At 37.5% G+C, this 17,528-nt stretch overlaps 1 protein-coding gene across 3 annotated transcripts in view; it reads right to left on the bottom strand.

The window, feature by feature from the left end:
- VAV3 (vav guanine nucleotide exchange factor 3) overlaps positions 1-17,528 on the bottom strand; it is a 356,611-nt gene that overhangs the window by 60,776 nt on the left and 278,307 nt on the right. For all 3 annotated transcript variants that reach the window (XM_088022339.1, XM_088022340.1, XM_028101955.2), the window contains one exon: positions 3,377-3,513. In XM_088022339.1, the coding sequence (XP_087878465.1) occupies positions 3,377-3,513 (137 nt within the window). The remainder of the gene's footprint in view (positions 1-3,376; positions 3,514-17,528) is intronic.

Genomic DNA, 17,528 nt, shown 5'->3' with positions numbered 1-17,528 from the left:
GCAAATATTTCTTAAATACAATGCCCATATGCATGATCCTTAAAGTAACAAATTAAACTCGACTACAGCAAAGTAAAAACTTCTGTTATATATACAACATTATTAAGATAATAAAAAGTCAGGCAACAAGCTAGGAGAAAATAGGTGGAAATAATGTATTTTATTAAGAACTAGGGGGCAGCTGGGTGGCTCAGCTGGTTAAGCATCTGATTCTTGATTTCAGCTCAGGTCAAGATCTCAGGGTTATGAGATCAAGCCTGCATCAGGCTCTGCACTCAGTGGAGAGTCTGCTTGAGATTCTTTCTCTCTCCTTCTCCCTTATTGGACTGTTAATAGTCAAATCTCTTAGAAAAATAGTTTGGTAATCTCTCAAAAAGTTAAACATATATCTACATGTGATCCACCCATTCACCTTTCAGTATTTACCTAAAAATGAAGCATATGTCCATATAAAGACTTATACTTGAAAGTTCATAGCAGCTTTATTTGTAATAGCCCCAAACTGGTCATAATAGGCTAAAGGATAAATTGTGCTTTACCCATACATAGAATAATAATAAGCAATATGAAGAAATAACTTGTTTCATTTAGCGTAACATCCCCCAAGTTCTTCCACACTTTTGCAAATGGCAGGATTTCCTTCTTCTGGAAGTTTGAGTAAACACACATACACATACACACACACACACACACACACACACACACACACACACACACATCACTGAGGGACACTGGGTTACTTCTGTGCCTTGCCTATACTTACTTATGTCAAGAATCTAAAATAGTCAAAACACATAGAAATAGAGAACAGAATGGTGGTTGCCAGAGGCCGGTGTAAAGAGGAAATGGGGCAGTATTAGTCCAAGGGCACAAAGTTCAAAGTGTGCAAGATGAATAAGTCCTAGGGGCGCCTGGGTGGCTTAGTCGTTAAGCGTCTGCCTTCGGCTCAGGTCGTGATCCCAGGGTCCTGGGATCGAGCCCCGCATCGGGCTCCCTGCTCCGCGGGAAGCCTGCTTCTCCCTCTGACCCTCCCCCTGCTTGTGTTCCCTCTCTCGCTGTGTCTCTCTCTGTCAAATAAATAAATAAAATCTTTTTTTTTTTTTTAGATTTTATTTATTTGAGAGAGAGAGAATGAGAGATAGAGAGCACGAGAGAGAAGAGGGTCAGAGGGAGAAGCAGACTCCCCGCCGAGCAGGGACCCCGATGTGGGACTCAATCCCGGGACTCCAGGATCATGACCTGAGCCGAAGGCAGTCGCTTAACCAACTGAGCCACCCAGGCGCCCTAAATAAATAAAATCTTAAAAAAAAAAAAAATGATGAATAAGTCCTAGTGATCTACTGTACAGCATAGTCTGTATTTAATAATACCATGTTATGTACTTAAAAATCTGCTAAGTGGCTAGATCTTAAACACTATTACATAAAAAAATAAATGAAGAGGGCAGGGGGAAACTTTTGGAGGTAAAGGATAGGTTTACGGCATAAACTGTGGTGATGGCTTCAAGGATTTATACTTATCTCCAAGTCTGTCAAGTTGCATACGTTAAATGTATACAATTTTTTGTATTCCAATTATACAATCAATAAAGTGGTTTTTAAAAAAAGTAAGAACTATTGTTACACAAAGAGACATGGTTTAATCTCAAAAAAATTATGATGAGTGAAAGAAGCCATACAAAAACTAATATATACTATATGATGCACTATATAAAATTCTTTTTTACGTACTCTATAAAACGCAAACTCATAGTCTGAAAGCAGAACAGTGCTTGCCTGGGGATTGAGGAAGGGCAACGTAGAAGCAGGAGGGAAAAATTACAAAGAGGCACACACAAAAACTTTGGGGGCTGGTTTTTATCATCTTGATTAGTGGTGATTTCACTTGTATATTCATTTGTCAATACTTACCAAATTATACACTCAAATATGTGCAGTGTATTATGTATTGCAACACTTTTTTTTTAAAGTGGCATTAGTGATCCAAGTAGGAGTAGTTTCTGCAGGAGACTACGTTATAAATAGTGCATAAGGAGAGAGAGACCAAGTACAGATCACTCTCTCAAGAAGTTTAGTTTTGAGACTGGAAGAGGGAGTTTCCACACTAACATAACAAGACCGTAGGTTGAGTTAATGTGTTTTAAGATGGGAGGAGCTTAAGTATATTTATTTGCCACAGAAAAGGAGCTAGCGGAGAGAATGGAGTTGAAAATGTAGGAGTCAAGAGCCAGCTGATGAAATGTGGGATTAAAAAACCATGAAGAAAAAGAAGTCTTGAGTAAGAGTAATCTTACAGGTACACATGCACTTATATGTTTTGTTTTGGGGTGGAATGTACGGGACTGGACTGAAGAGTGGGTAGAATTTCAGTCTGCCATTCTATCTCTTCCACTTTTGGAAAGAACAAGGTATGAGAAGGGTAGCCTACTAAAGAAGAATAATGGAGTTTTGGAAAACTCATTGGCCACAGCATTGGCTACAGTGCTTCGAGATAAATGTTCAATCTAGGAGCATTCATCTGTAACAAAATGGCAGACCATAAATAGTTTTAAGCCAACAAAATAACTATCATTTATACATGTACACAATGGATTATTATCCACTAGTTCTTCCCTGCTCTCTCCACCCCTAACCAAATTTTACTTATGTGCTAATCTTTCTCTTAAGCCCACACCCTTTTCCCTCAACACACAATAGATTTTTAACGAACTCTTTAATTTTATTGGGATATATTTCTAACATACACATGTAAATTGAGAATACTTTCGTGAACAGCAATGTTCTACCATCCAGCTTTATCAAATCTTAACACTATCCATATTGCCCTCACCTAACACAATCCTTTGACCAAATATAGGCTTCCTGGACAAGAGAGATTTCATCACCAGCAAACATCAGCATGCTCACTTACTTTTCACATTTCATACATTTCATGAATAATGCCCAGAGCACCTCTGAGAACTTCAGTATTTCTGTGGGTAGGCACAAATCAAATATGGCCAGAAATGGCCACTGGCAAGTTAATTAGGTGGTTCCCTGAAATGAACCGTTAATATGTTAAAGCAATGCAAATTAGATCATACCCCCACAGGTCCTAGGTTTGGAAAAAATGCTCTGGCAAAGTATGAATTTTTAATAAAAATGGTAATCATGATTCCCAGCACTGATCCCATTTTTCTTTAGTGTTCTAATGTTCACCGCCACTTTGGCTTTGGTAAACATGGGAAGGCTAATAAAAAATATTTTTCCCCATCTCATGTAAAATTTCTAAAACTGAAAGCGTGCACTTTCTAAAGAAAGAGCTTTATTCTTCAAGCAGCAATAAATCATCCATTAAGAACAAAAACCAAACCAAACCGCTGTCATTTGGATCATACCTGCCAAAACAGACTGTGTGCATCTCCTCTCAAAAGTTCAACTGTATCCCCTGCCTGGATATGCAGTGGGGGTCCTTCATGAAGAGCTGGGGGCGGTGCTCCAGTATAGTTCTTAATGACCTGCATCTTTGGTAAACCTGAAAATAAGCAACACAACTTTTAGAATTGAGAAAATAATGACATGTGAATCCTGAAAGTACTTTAAACAAAAACAAGGCCATTAACATTAAAAAGGTTTAATAGCACCAAGGCCAAGTAAACATTTGAAGTAACTACAATGGAATGCTTTTCACCCTTATTATTTGAGAAGGTAATGGAATAAGACACATATTTATCCCCTAATCCCTTATATACTTTTCCTCTGCCTCACCATCAATCTCTTTTTCGTTGAAAAAATATTTCTTTCAGCTGATGCCTGCTTCATAAAAAACACATCACGTACAGTTTAATAGAAAAGAATCAATTTTTTCATCAACCCTATCCTTTCTGCCTATTACTTTCCTCTTGGGCATTGGCTGATTTCATCACTAAGGAGGCTCACCCTTTCTGTGTATGTATCACAGTGCCCAGTAGAAGGCTCATATCTTAAGGTTATCTTTGTAATTCAAAAGCAAAAAGGTGATGGATGTGCCACTGCAATACTTAAGACATTTATATGGAGAAATTCTTCAGGCTCAAATTTAGGCTTGCAAAACAGACCCAATAAAAGGAACATGTCTAAGCCAATAGCATCAACAACACTTGGAATACAGGTCCATCCTTTTTCTTTTTATTTCGAAGAACATGCAATGAAGGCCTCAGTTCAATATTTCATTTTTGAGAGCAGCTTCAATTGCACCCAGGCCTAACTACACCAATATTGGTCACAAATGGACAACTTCACAGTCACCTTTTCATTTAGAGGTAAGATGCTCCCTCCTGTGAGTGAGAGCACTCAAACATGATATTTGGTGCACAATCAGGAACTCAAGCCATTGCTTATTACACGTCAAGACTCTTTATTCTAATGATTGACCACAGTAAAGCTGTAACTGGCTGGAAATGCTGCGTCTGATAGAGGAGGAGCATGTGTGATGGTCGTTCAGTTCTAGATGTCCAAGTTACCTAGGAAACGTTGTCCAGGTTACACAGACTTCAATATCTACATGGAATGCTCCTGCAAACAATTTAATAGAGTCCTCACGATCCTTTGTTCAACAACCATCCCAGATGGGAGAAAACAAGTGCGGCTGTAAATTAGGCAGAACTTAGTTAACACTTTCTTATCCACCCATCCATCAGAAGGCAGGAAGACAGAAAAACGTTGGGCCCTTCACCCCAATTTAGCTGCTGTAGCTGCTAAGGCATGTTACGAGTTGCTACAGTTCCCCTTTGTGCCCCAGAACCCCTGGGGGGATGACTTTCATCCCACATCTCTCATGGAGTGTTTCCTGACCAGATGTGGTAAGGTGGCGCCCTTACGCAAACAGCAGACTTTACTGTCTTTCCCCAAAACAACACTCACTCAACAGAACTCTTCTCAGTCAAGTGTTTATCAGACTTGATCTCAACACACTGTATATGCCAGGAGTAGAGAAAGAGCTTATTTTATGCTTTCTATCAAGTTGCTGTTGTTTATTTTATATGAAACCTAAATATTTCCCGCGCACAACTGACTTAGAAGTTCGAGAGACGGAAGAGGATGCAGTCTAAAGTAGAAGTTTTTTAAACAGAGATTGGTCTGAACGATAGTTGTTCCATGTTGGGGGGCCAGAGTTGTGGTTAGCCCCAGTTTTATGGAGCATTTTTAAGTCAAGGAAAGCATTTCATTCAGTAGGCGCCCTTGATAATTTTGCTTTTGTCAGTTTTAAAATAAAGGCTGAAGGCAAGAAACAAGAGTTTTTAAACCTGAAATAACTGATGTGGCCTCGGAGACTGGGACCAGTAAAGTGCTTGGAAGGGCTCTGGCCTTCCCTGCAGTTGTCTCTGTGGCCAAGACCCACCAAGACAAAATCAAGCAGTGAGTGATGGAAACAACAGTTCTATGATTGCCAACATGCCCAAGTTAGGCCATTCTCAAGAAAATGCCTGAAAACACGTCAAGTATCTAGGGAAAAAAAATTAATGACATTTGACCAACCAAATATAAATTAGGGATTAATATATGGCATACCCAGGTGACAAAGAAGGCTGTGAAATGTAAGGCATGGAACAATGCTGCCTTATTTATCTTTTTTGATGGACTGCAATGCCCCCATTACACATGGCCTACTAAAATCCTATTTAAAATTTAAATCTTACATGTATTAATATACTCTGGTCAGGAAACGAGACCTCAGTAGTCTTAAAACTTACTTAGAACTAAGTCGTCTTTGAAATGATGGACTTGATTTTTACAGTCTTACTTATTGCTAATTTTTTCATTTACTGTATCTCTTCTGCTATGACTTTCTTCTTGGTTATGAACTTCATTTGGGAAGTTGATCCAGTAGCACACTAGCATAAGGTATGTTGCTGACCTCATTCCTAAAACAGAATTGTGTGACCTTTGCCAAGAATGATGGCTGAGCCTGGGTAATTGCCAAAAAGACATTGCTACTAACCTGAATTCAACCATAAGTGACTTTCAAAATACAGCGTTTACTTGATTCATATGTTTTTTTGTGGAATGAGCTAGGAGTTTATAATGGAATTCATATTTTTTAGTCATTTGTTAGAATAATCTCTGGCTATTTATTTCTGATAGGTCAGCACTTCCCATTTCAGGATGATCTGTCATCAGGACAACAGGGCTCCAGAGATCAAAGAATAAAAGGGATCGAGTAAGGCCACTGTGACATGATGAATTCTGACACCTTGACCTTGCCTCTGGTGCTTGCATATAATAGGAGTTCTATGATACTGGTGTTACGAATGGTTTATATTCCTTCTATTTAAAAAAAAAAAGAAAAGAAAGACACAGTAACATTGCTAAGAAGGTGAACATAATCCCATTAATGGATAAAAATGAAATTAAAATAAGAAGAGAGAGTGGGTTAAACTTCATGTCAGCACTCAACCATCAATATAATTGTTAACACAATCTGATGCCACAGCAGGCATCACACCTCATAAATGAGATCAAGAATGGAGAAGAAATTAGATTTACACATACTCATATTTCAAATAGCCATTTAGTGTTGATTTACTGCAGGTTTTCTTCTCTCCTTATAAAATATTCCTGACAGGTTCTATCCTCTCTTTAAAAATGTCCAGCACAGAACATTCACTACATGTCCTTATGATAACTCATTGTTGGGTATAGTTTATTAACAAGCTCTATCTAAAATTTACTCCAAAATCCCTGTGTAACTTCTCTCCATTGACCTGCCTCCTTCCATCTGGAGTTATGCTGAAGGTGGCAAATCTCCTTTTTATAGATTAGCCTTTCAAAATTTGTTCAGGCTTAAAATCCCTGGTTATTTACATTTTCCTTTAGCTATCCATACTTCAAGGAATTCTGAGATGCAAAATGTTATAAATCTACAAAAGTAGATGACAGTTTCCCTCATTAACTATGACCAATCAGAAATAACCAGAAGTTATTCTAAAAATTGATTTTAAAAATATAAATTCCATTATATTATAAAATCACAACTCATCCTAGAAAGCTGCTTCTTTCCTCTTGGGTAAACACAGACCCAAGCATTGTGTAGTTACTTCCTGCTCCAGAACAGCATTTATAATGGATAGGTTGGTACAGTTAAGAGGGCTGCCCATCAAAATCTGAAAATTTATCGTGCAACAACCTTCAGATATTAAATGCAAAATAATCATACATAATTTCAACATGCACAGTTAAGCAATGTAGGAAGTTCCCAAAACTTTAATTACTTATCTTTATCTAAAGGAATATAATTAAAATGGCTAAGACTAGCACTTCTGCCAAATGTTATTTTAGCTCGTTTCATTCCCTACAATAAATGCTTTGCTGTATAGCTAACTACACATCCTTGATATATAACTTCTGGACAGTTTTGCCCTTTAACTTTTGTTCACACTAGTTATTATACTTAGTCTTAAATCAGACAAGGTCCCCAAGTCATGAAGAACTAACAAACTGAACAATCGGCAACATTAAAATTATGGCTATATTCCAGCAATAGTTATCAGGTTCCAGTCAAATAAAACTGAAGCCAGTGTAATTACAAGGCATGCTAGAGTTTTCCAGAACAATATATAAGTGAAAGGGGATCTGAAGCAAGATTTCCTTCCAAATTTGAATCCAGTGCCACTAAGAATGACACACGCCAAGAAATTTTTTAAAAATAATTTTTTTAAAGTTATTTCTAGGTAGAACCCTGTTTGAAAGTTTGCCAGATATCAACTATTTCACTGACAATTTTCCCATAAACCCTCAAGCTTCAATGAACAGCCTACTGTACCACTATCAACCACTTGGCTTTTAAAAAAGAGTGATAGCCACAATATAGATTAGCGTTTATACACGATGCTGATATCACTGTCCTAATGCAACGGGCTTCCCTGGCCGATAACTTAGAGAAGAGTGCTATGTACTAGATAAATGGGCTGTCAGTAATGTGCTGGCCTTTCACCGCTGAGGCGTAATTTAAAATCTAAACACAGCCACATCAAAAAATAATTAATTCTACAAGATGCCAGAGAATGTAGTTGGTTTATCCTGGGAAGCTGATTACAAGCATCACATATTCATTCATTCCTTCAATGTCCTGAGCATTCCATGAGTTCTGGGCATGGTGGATTGACAACAGAGCAAGGACATGCTTCCTGCCCTCAAAGAGCCTACAATCTACTGACGAGGCAGGTGAACTCAAGTACAGTACAACTGGGCATGGGCTCTTGTCCAGTGGGAAATTTTTCAAAATACATCTATCTATAAACATTTCAGGGAATGTTTTTTGTATATTTTCAGAACCCTGAAATATATATCACATGTTTCTATAAGTGTCCTAGGTGTGGTTTCCAAATCCTAGCCAGGTTTGGGAATCACACTTTGTGGCTACATGAGCCATTCATCATGACCAACAACCACTGGTTCCAAACCTGCTTTTGAGAAAGCTACAGCGAAATAACACGTTGCCAGCTAAATCCTCTTTAATGTCTAGGCTCTTCCTGATAGCAGTTCACAACTGAACAATCGTGTCTGATGACCAGGCTGAGCAGAACGAGCAGCTCGCGATTTAGGTAGCTAGGATGCTGGGCTTCCCCTGCCCACCACATCTCCTAGGGCTCTTTCCAACTAAGCAGTGCACTTTCATTCACTTGTTGGTCTTCATAGAGAAGCAAAAGGAGCCTCATAATGGATACCATCTGTTACAACAGAAACAATTTGGTGGAAAACAAACTGGTCTAAAGAAGTAATTGTTCACAAAGGGAACACTCCCCATCAATGATTTCAAAAATTTTCACCTGGAGAAGGCTACTCTTTCCTTTTATAAACAATGATGAATCAGATGAGGGAAAGAGCACTGTCACTCCTCATATAAAAACAAGGATCAGAGATACGTTCCTCCGACTTTATAAACACTGACTACTCACCCTTTGGCACTACTTACAGGAGTATTAGTAAATCAGGGGTGAAACATATAACACCTTTTGAAAGTTTTTTTTTTTCTTCATTCACTAAAAAGATTTTATAGGCTACCAAATATAAAATCAATACAAAATTTCATGTGTTATTTTAAAATCCACACAAATTTAATATTCTGTTCCAGCAAATATGTGCGCTTTAGTGAAAAGAAATGTTTCCCTAAAATCCTTAAGATTAAAGCGCTACAAGAATGTACCTTGTATTTGTCAGACTCCTTCAAAATGACCACGGCCTAGGGGTGTGGGGAGGCCAGTTGAAAAACACAGCCTGAGCTATCTCAACATCTTTGAAGATAGGAAAAAGAACACAATCACACAATTTCAAAGTAAGAACATAACCTACTCCAACCAGCTCATCTTCTACCTTATAAAACTAAGATTCAAAGTGGTAAATAACAATGTCTGAAGTCAAACAGCTAGCGAGAAGCAGAACTGTAACTAGACCCCTATACACCAACTGCTAGTTCAGTCCTCCTGGCTGAAGACTCATCAGTCATCTGGAACCTGCAGGGACCAGGACTGTGGCAGAGAAGACATCTCCTGTAGGCACTGATACATGTTTGGGGGTTATCTGAGTCCCAGCTGGGTGTCCAGCATTATCTTGGGGAGCAGGAGAAGAGGAGGTAGAACTCCCCCTTCAAGTGGTGAAAGATTGTGTGCTCCCCAAGATTAGGTGAATTCTAGGAGGAAGTAAAGAGTCCTGCTGGTATATTCTAAAGACAGGGCTTCAAATCTCCTCAATGACCAGAACAAAATGCACTGGACTTGACAATGGATGGCACTCTCAGTGCCTGACACGTCCACACGCAGTTCTGTGGATGTGTGGGCAAGTAGCCACATGCGGTTCTTTCTACAGAAAGTTTTAATCATGTAAACCACATCATTCTGCTATTACGACAACACCTGAGTCCATCAGGGAGGTTAGTGATTAAGCCAAAGGTTGCAATAAAGCTGCTGAACATGTGAGGAAGCTTGAAAGGAGACAGTCCGAAGGGGTAGTCCTCAATGGAAGGTGAGAAACAAGCCAATCATATTTGCTCCTACAAAACATGAAAGCAGGACGCAGATATATTAAGTCAGCAAGGAACCACGGTTTCTGACTCCTGAGAAGAGGTGACTGGGATCACTAGTTTCCAGAACTGTTGATCCTGAAAAAGTCCCATAAAGCCTGCTGTACTCCTCCCCTTCATGGAAAGGAGTGACTGGAGTGACTATTGGTAAGATGTCCTGGGCCATTTTCTTACCCTTCTAGCAGAAACCCCTGTCCCCAAAGCAACAGAGCATGTTTCTTTCTTGCAACCACACTAAAACTTTAACAGTCCAGTCCTAAAGGATATCTAAGGGATAAGATGAAGTATAAGCAAAAATGATTAAAGGCACTTTGCGATAACCTAGTTTTCATTCTTCATTCAATGAATTCATTCATTTATTCAACAAACATTTACAGATCTTGCATGTGCAGGTACTAGCCTAGGTATTGGGAATGCAGCTGTAAATAAGACCAACACGTTCCTCCCTCAAAAGTTCGTATTTTAGCAGAGACAACAAATAAAAACAAATGGATATGATAATACTATAAAGATGTATTATAAGGAATCATTTAGAAACAGGTACTGGATTAGAGAGTGACCAGGTTGTGTGTATGGCTGAAGGTGGGAAGTTTCTTTAGGAGAAGAAATCCTAAGACCTGAGGAGAAAGCAGTAATCATTTGGGAGGGGGTATGGGGGGGATTTAACAGGCAATCTGAACAATAAACATGAAGACTGAGGTTGGAATGAGCTTGAAGTACCTGAGGGACAGAAATATGGTCAGTGACATTGCATGAAAGCAATTGGTGAAATTCAAAATTGATATATGTAGTCTTGATGGTCTACCTCATTTTATCACTCCTTTCATACATGTATCCTGTTGAATTTTTTTTTTTGAAATTTACTGAATAGGTCAAAGGTGCTCATTAATATGCTACATCTTCTTCCTGGCTCTTCTTGCTGTTATCTGCACACCCAGCTCATGCCACGCGCAGGAGGGGAACAATGTGACTTACACCTCTTGTTCTTTGAGATTCAGATATCACTCCTGCTGAGAAAACTACTACCATTCTCTTAAGCGTGGGTTAAGTGCCTTAAACAGATGCTCTCTTAGATGTTCATGCTCACTGCTCTACCACCACTTACTGCATCAAAATTACTTAGCCAGTACAAAACATACATACTAGGACAGAAGCATCTATGTATGGTTTCTGCACAGTTTATGTATGCTAGACTGTGACCACCTTGGTGACAAAGATTATATTCTTTATCTCAATGAACTCTTTTGGAAGAAAGAAAAATGGTTAGCTCTTCTTCTTCCCTAGGAGCCACCCTTCCAAACATGCACACGCACACACTGGATCACACCTCCAAAATGGCTCTCTCATCAACCATTTCTTTCCATCTTTATTTCTACCGCTCAAGCAAGCATTAACTTTCAAATTGACCTTTCCTAATCCAATCTCTTAGGATGCTCGACTGTCCTTCACATAACCATATGAATAACTTTAAAAATACAAATTCTATAATAGCATTCTCCTATTTAAAACTCTTCCCACTGCACTAAGAATTAAATCTGAGCTCCTGGACCAAACCTAGCAGACCATATATTTCCTGGCTCCTGATAATGCTCCAATCATCTTGTTCCAATCTCACACTTGTACACTGTTTTTCATCATAACCAACCTTTTTTGTAGTTGTTTAAACACCCTGAGCAACTGGGCACCCTCAAGAGAGTCTATATTATGAACCCTAATTTATAATTCATATAGTGATTTGTTTACCTCTTTTGTCTCCACTCCTTTTCTATATATTTGTACTGCCTACATCTGCATGATAAACATTTTCATAATCAAATTTAACTTTTAATAAAAATGTTCAGTTTTTGTTGGACAAACTATGACTTCATCACTAGTTTTGACTTGCTTTTAACTATATTCATTTGTGTTTTTACCTATAACTATCAATAGGCTACATGTAACTGAAATTTTGCAGGAAATGAAATTTTTAATGTACAAAATTGTGAACATATTCCTGAAAAGTCCTTAATAATGACTTTTTCTCCTTCTCCTATCAATTCAATACTATTCTCTGCCTGGTCTTTTTTTTTTTTTTTTTCTGTTCTTACTTTCCTTAAGGTGTTATTCTCTCCTTGAATTTTTAGCTTCTTTTTTTTTCTACACAAAAAGCTTCTTTCATCAACCCTAGGTATCAGAATTATGGTTTCAACTTGTTCAAATTTAGCATAATAAGCTATTTAAATGGTTAGACATACAGTTGCTTCCAATCATCTGAAAAATAATAAAAATGAAATGGAACCCCCATCCTAAGGATATAATAAAAAATATAAAAGTAGTAATTATTAAAGCATAGAATGTAGACTACAAAGAAAACTACAAGTGTTAAAATATTAAGAAATTGTGCCAAGAAGTTATGAATCATCTAGAATGCAATATACTAAAATAGAACTTTTAGTTTTGCCTTACTTCTCAATATACCAGTGATACTTAACACAAAGTTCACATGTAATTAGTCTACAAAAACACCTGAATATAACACATAATGTACCAATAGGACACTTAATTCTAAAACCAAACCACTGATTTCTCACTAACTTTATACACAAGGAAAATGGCTGACCCTAAAAATGCCCTTCTCCTGAGTTCTTGGACAGAGTCTGATCATTTCATTTAGATGTTTCTCGCTCCTTAATTAAGACAAACTCCTCCAGACAATGAACAAAGTGTCTCTTTCCTTGCCAGTATCTCGGTGTTCATCTCATCATAGAAGTGGGATATATCCTGGGTTGAACCATAGGAACTGGCTGCTGCTGAGTGTTTTTTAAGTGCAAAAGGGCAATTTTCTATGGTTGAACCTAGTATGTACCAAAATAATTATTTCAGTATACATGCATTGAGTACCTAGTATTAACGAAGTCAGAGCAAAGAGGTCTGATTGAGCTCAAGTATGGCAAAAAGCAGGCATAAATCCGTATATGGGCATTGGCTCTGTGGAGCAACATAAATTAGTAACTCTGTTCAATAAATTCAATAAACATTTGTTGAGGCCCCCGTTTCCATCTCCCTTGGACCTATAACTCTTTTGAAAACCTAGTTACAGAATTTTTCAAGTTCCAACAGTAAGGATATCCTAGTTTGCCCTTTGAAGCTAGGAAGTAGAAGTTATGACAGCAGAGTTCCTGTTTTTTTTCTGTAAAAATTTTTTAACTCTTTATAGAAAAATATATTTTATTCATTACAAAATCCAGAATTATTTTTGTCTTTAAAGTAGACACTGTCTAAATCATTCATCTTTGTTTTATTAACCTCAAGCACAGTGCTTGGCATGTGGTTAAAACTTGGTAACAAGGAATGATTTAATTTTCAAGAGAAATTTTTACTTTATGAGAATTGAATGTTAATTTTAAAATAAATGTGTGCGTGAATGGATAAAGAAGATGAGACATATATATGTAAATAAATATATATGTAATGGAATATTATTCAGCCATTAAAAAGCATGAAATCTGACCATTTGCAACGACGTGGATGGAGCTAGAGGGTATCATGCTAAATGAAATAAGTCAGTCAGAGAAAGACAAATACCATATGATCTCACTCATGTGGAATTTAAGAAAGAAGATAGATGAACATATGGGAAGGGGCAAAAAAAAAAAAAAAAAAAAAAAAAGGAGAGAGGGAAACCAGCCATAAGAAACTCTTAACAACAGAGAACAAACTGAAGCAGGATGGAGGGAGCGGGTGGGGGGTGGGCTATATGGATGATGGGGATTCAGGAGGGCACTTGTGATGATGAGCACTGGGTACTATATGTAAGTGATGAACCACTGAACTCTACTCCTAAAACCAATTTTGCACTGTGTGCTAAGAAAATTTAAATAAAAATAAATATGTGATGAAAAACAAATATTTCTTTCTTATTATCTTCAAAAATTTAACAATTTATGATCTTTGTACTTACAAGCACTTTAACCACTGAGAAATATGTTATGGCAGGAACTTCTGCTTTTTAGTTATCAAGGTTAATTAAACATCCAAGAGGGCATAGTAAACACAAAGGTAAAAAAAAAAAAAAATCCAGAGTGTCCACCTAAGCAACAGAAATAGTACATTATGTATCAAAATTCTAAGATTTCTGTAGGGGATATTTCCTCAAACAGATAAACTCATAAGCTACTTCTCCAGTATACAGATATATCAAGCTTTCCATTGTCTTTCAAATTGCTTTCTCTTTTTCTGTCTCCTAAACAGAAATATCTTTATAGAATATACCTCTGTTTTTGTCAAATTTTGCCAAGACCAAATATCATGTTTCGCATAACAGTGAGAAAACAAGTTTGAAAATGTTTTGAAAGGTTACAAACACTTTCCTATGTGACTTTGGAATCTATGGAGATTTAAAACATGTTCATCTATACGTTTGGTTGGTTCCTTAACTTAATGTGGGTTGTTTCATATTGTCATGAAATATGAGAGGTATTAGGGCTGCAATAATGGGTAAGAAGTAAGGTCCCTCCCCTTCAAGCACTTGGCATCTCGTAGGGACAAAGAGGAATGCATACACTCTCGCACAGTCAGACACTGCTGTGGTAATGCTGGACATGTCGCTATGGAAGTACTCAGCAGAAGCACCTAAACCAGGGAACTCAGAGGAGACTTCAGGGAGAAATAGACTCTAAGCTGAAACTAAAGTATAAGTAGGCATCAGCCAGATATAGGGAGGGTATATAAATCTCTCCACATTTGAAAAGGCACAAATCTTTGTGCTTGAATGACTTTGTTCAGCAGGATTCTGCTTTACTCTAGGTGAGTAAAGAGAGACAGACTCAAACATAGAAGACTGTCTCACATGTTGGACCATGGAAACTTAGCTGATTAGGCAAGGGAGAAAACACAGGAGGGGACTGACAAATAGAAAGGTATCAGAGGGGGTGCCTGGGTGGCTCAGTTGGTTAAGCGACTGCCTTTGGCTCAGGTCATGATCCTGGAGTCTCAGGATCGAGTCCCGCATCAGGCACCCTGCTCAGCAGGGAGTCTGCTTCTCCCTCTGACCTTCTTCCCTCTCATGCTTTCTCTCTACCATTCTCTCGCTCTCAATAAATAAATAAATAAAAATCTTTATAAAAAAATAAAAAAGAAAAAAGAAAGAAAGGTATCAGATGGGTTAAGGAGCAGGAAGCTTCTAAGATTGGGGTGAGAAAGAGATCCTCGAACTTAATGTTTCAGAAATGGAATGATCCTGGGTGATGACAAGGCCCAAGGCGTGGCTGTGGGGATGTACCGCTGAAATGGAGAAGGAACAGAGGTCACTGGAGATGAAAAGTCAATGTCACATGAATTGAGGAGGCTCAGGTTTGAATGAGTCACCTACAGTGTGAAGTCACCCAGGTTGAAAACAATATGTTCTTTTTGTGTGGGAGATAAACTATGGAGAGGAGCCCATATGGGAGGGCAATACGCATAACGGTCAAGACGACAGGCTTTGTATCAAACAGATCTAAGGCTGAGTGTCATAAACACCTCATTACTATGTCTGGAAAATGGATATATTTTTGTGAGATAATTATGTATGAAGCACAGTGCCTGCCCCATGATACGGGTCAATGGATGGTTGGCCCTTAACAGGGTCTGGGTAACAATTTTTCTTCAATAAATTATTTATATCACCTAGTTTGCATAAGAAACTTAGGTCCAGTATTCCTCCTATGCCTCAATGTTGCAAAAAATAAAATATTTTTATTTAGTAATATCAAATAATCTCCAAAAAATACTTTTAATTTCAATGTAATTACTAAAAAGTATAGTCATTAAAATTGTGTGGTATTACAATAGGGATAGAGAAATAGACCAAGGGAACAGAAAAGAGAGCCTAGAACAAATCACATATGGATCCAGATGAAATAAAGATGAAATGTGAAAAGCAAAACTGTAGAGCTTTTAGAAGACAATATATTTAACCATCCTTATGGCATTAGGTAGAAAAGGACTTCTTACACAAGAAACGAAAAGCACATAATAAAAATAAAGATCAATAAATTTGTCCCCATTAAAAAAGATGCTCATTGTCAGGTAGTTATATTGGGGAGAGAAATTAAAACAATGAAATGGCAATCTATACTCTCTATATTGGCAAAATATTGTAATTCAATAATGCTAAACATTGTTGAAGATTTATGGAAACAGGAACTCTTTGAACAGGACCTAACAAACGGCAAAATGTTACTATTTACTCTTGTTTCTTCAGACTGCATAAATCTTTCACCTTTGACAGCTCTTAATAGCAAGCATATCTGCATCTATCATATCATTTTTGGTATGTTTGAAATGTTTTACAGATGTATTTTTAATTTTTATTTAAAGCTTCTTTAGCTAATGATGTACTACTTTGAAGAGTTTTTAATAAGCAGTTTATCCTGTATAATCATGAAGGCTATAAAGAACATTTAATAAAGCATATTTTCAGTGACTAAATTAGCAAATATAACTTGCTATGCACTGAAATAGTGTTGCTGCTACTTTCAACTTTATTTAGATCTTCATCATTTGACGATGTCTGGATTTGTTGAGTAACAGGCAATGGATGCAAGAGCAGGTGCTGAGCTCTTTAAGGAATGGGAGTTCCTGTTATATTGAAATTAGCCTAGCTCCCTATGCTGGCTGCAATGCCCTTTCTCCTCTGTGTCTCTGGCTACCTATGCCAGTCCTGCAATAACACTCTCAGCAAGGGTCCCCAGAAGACAAGTCCCCGTCACTCCTGCGTACAAGCCTAACCTCAGCTTCAGCATAACCTATCATACACTTTCCAGTAAAGACATTTCCATTCCTTGAATAATTAAAGTAAGACTTCAGCTTATGAAACAAAACCATCCAACAAAGGTGAGGTCAATATGGTACAAAGGTGACATTTATGAGCAAATTCCACATCTCTAAAGTCATGACCTAAAAATAAAAAATTATTTTTTTAAAAAAAAGCAGAATTCAAATTTTATAAACCTATGTTCTCTGTACTTTCCCTTTCCGGCTCTCTCAGGTAATAATGAGTGTTACAGAAGAGGGCGGCCAAGAAAGAACTGTTATACACAGGAACTTAATCCTTCTTGACATTTTGTCCTGAGACTCGCCTCTGGGTGTATATTATCTTAGACGCCACAGTGGTTCATATAACCTTGAACATATTACTTTTGATCTCAGCATGACATTGCCACAGAGGTCATCTGAAGTTCCACACAGCTACCAGAGGTATAGCAAAACACATGATTCAATGCAAACATTGTGACAGAATTTTTGTGTGTGTGATTCATACAACACATCTTATGATGAAAGTATATTAAGTATAAACATGAAACAGCTGAAAATTAAAACACAGTTTTCCTACTTGTTATTTGCTGATATTTCCAGGTGCTTCACAGGTACTAATGAAAATGTACATCCAACAACTTCAATACTCAGTTTACTGGTAAAATCACACGATAGAAATCGCTAATTGCTATTAGTACAGTCACATGGGGTAATAT

The sequence above is a fragment of the Eumetopias jubatus genome, unplaced genomic scaffold (assembly GCF_037043125.1).
Source record: "Eumetopias jubatus isolate StellerSeaLion01/CBP00866 unplaced genomic scaffold, mEumJub1_p1.0 scaffold_4, whole genome shotgun sequence".
In the NCBI taxonomy this organism is placed as follows: Eukaryota; Metazoa; Chordata; class Mammalia; order Carnivora; family Otariidae; genus Eumetopias; species Eumetopias jubatus.
The sequence above is the reverse complement of the archived record's forward strand: the minus strand, read 5'-3'. Positions and strand labels throughout refer to the sequence as shown.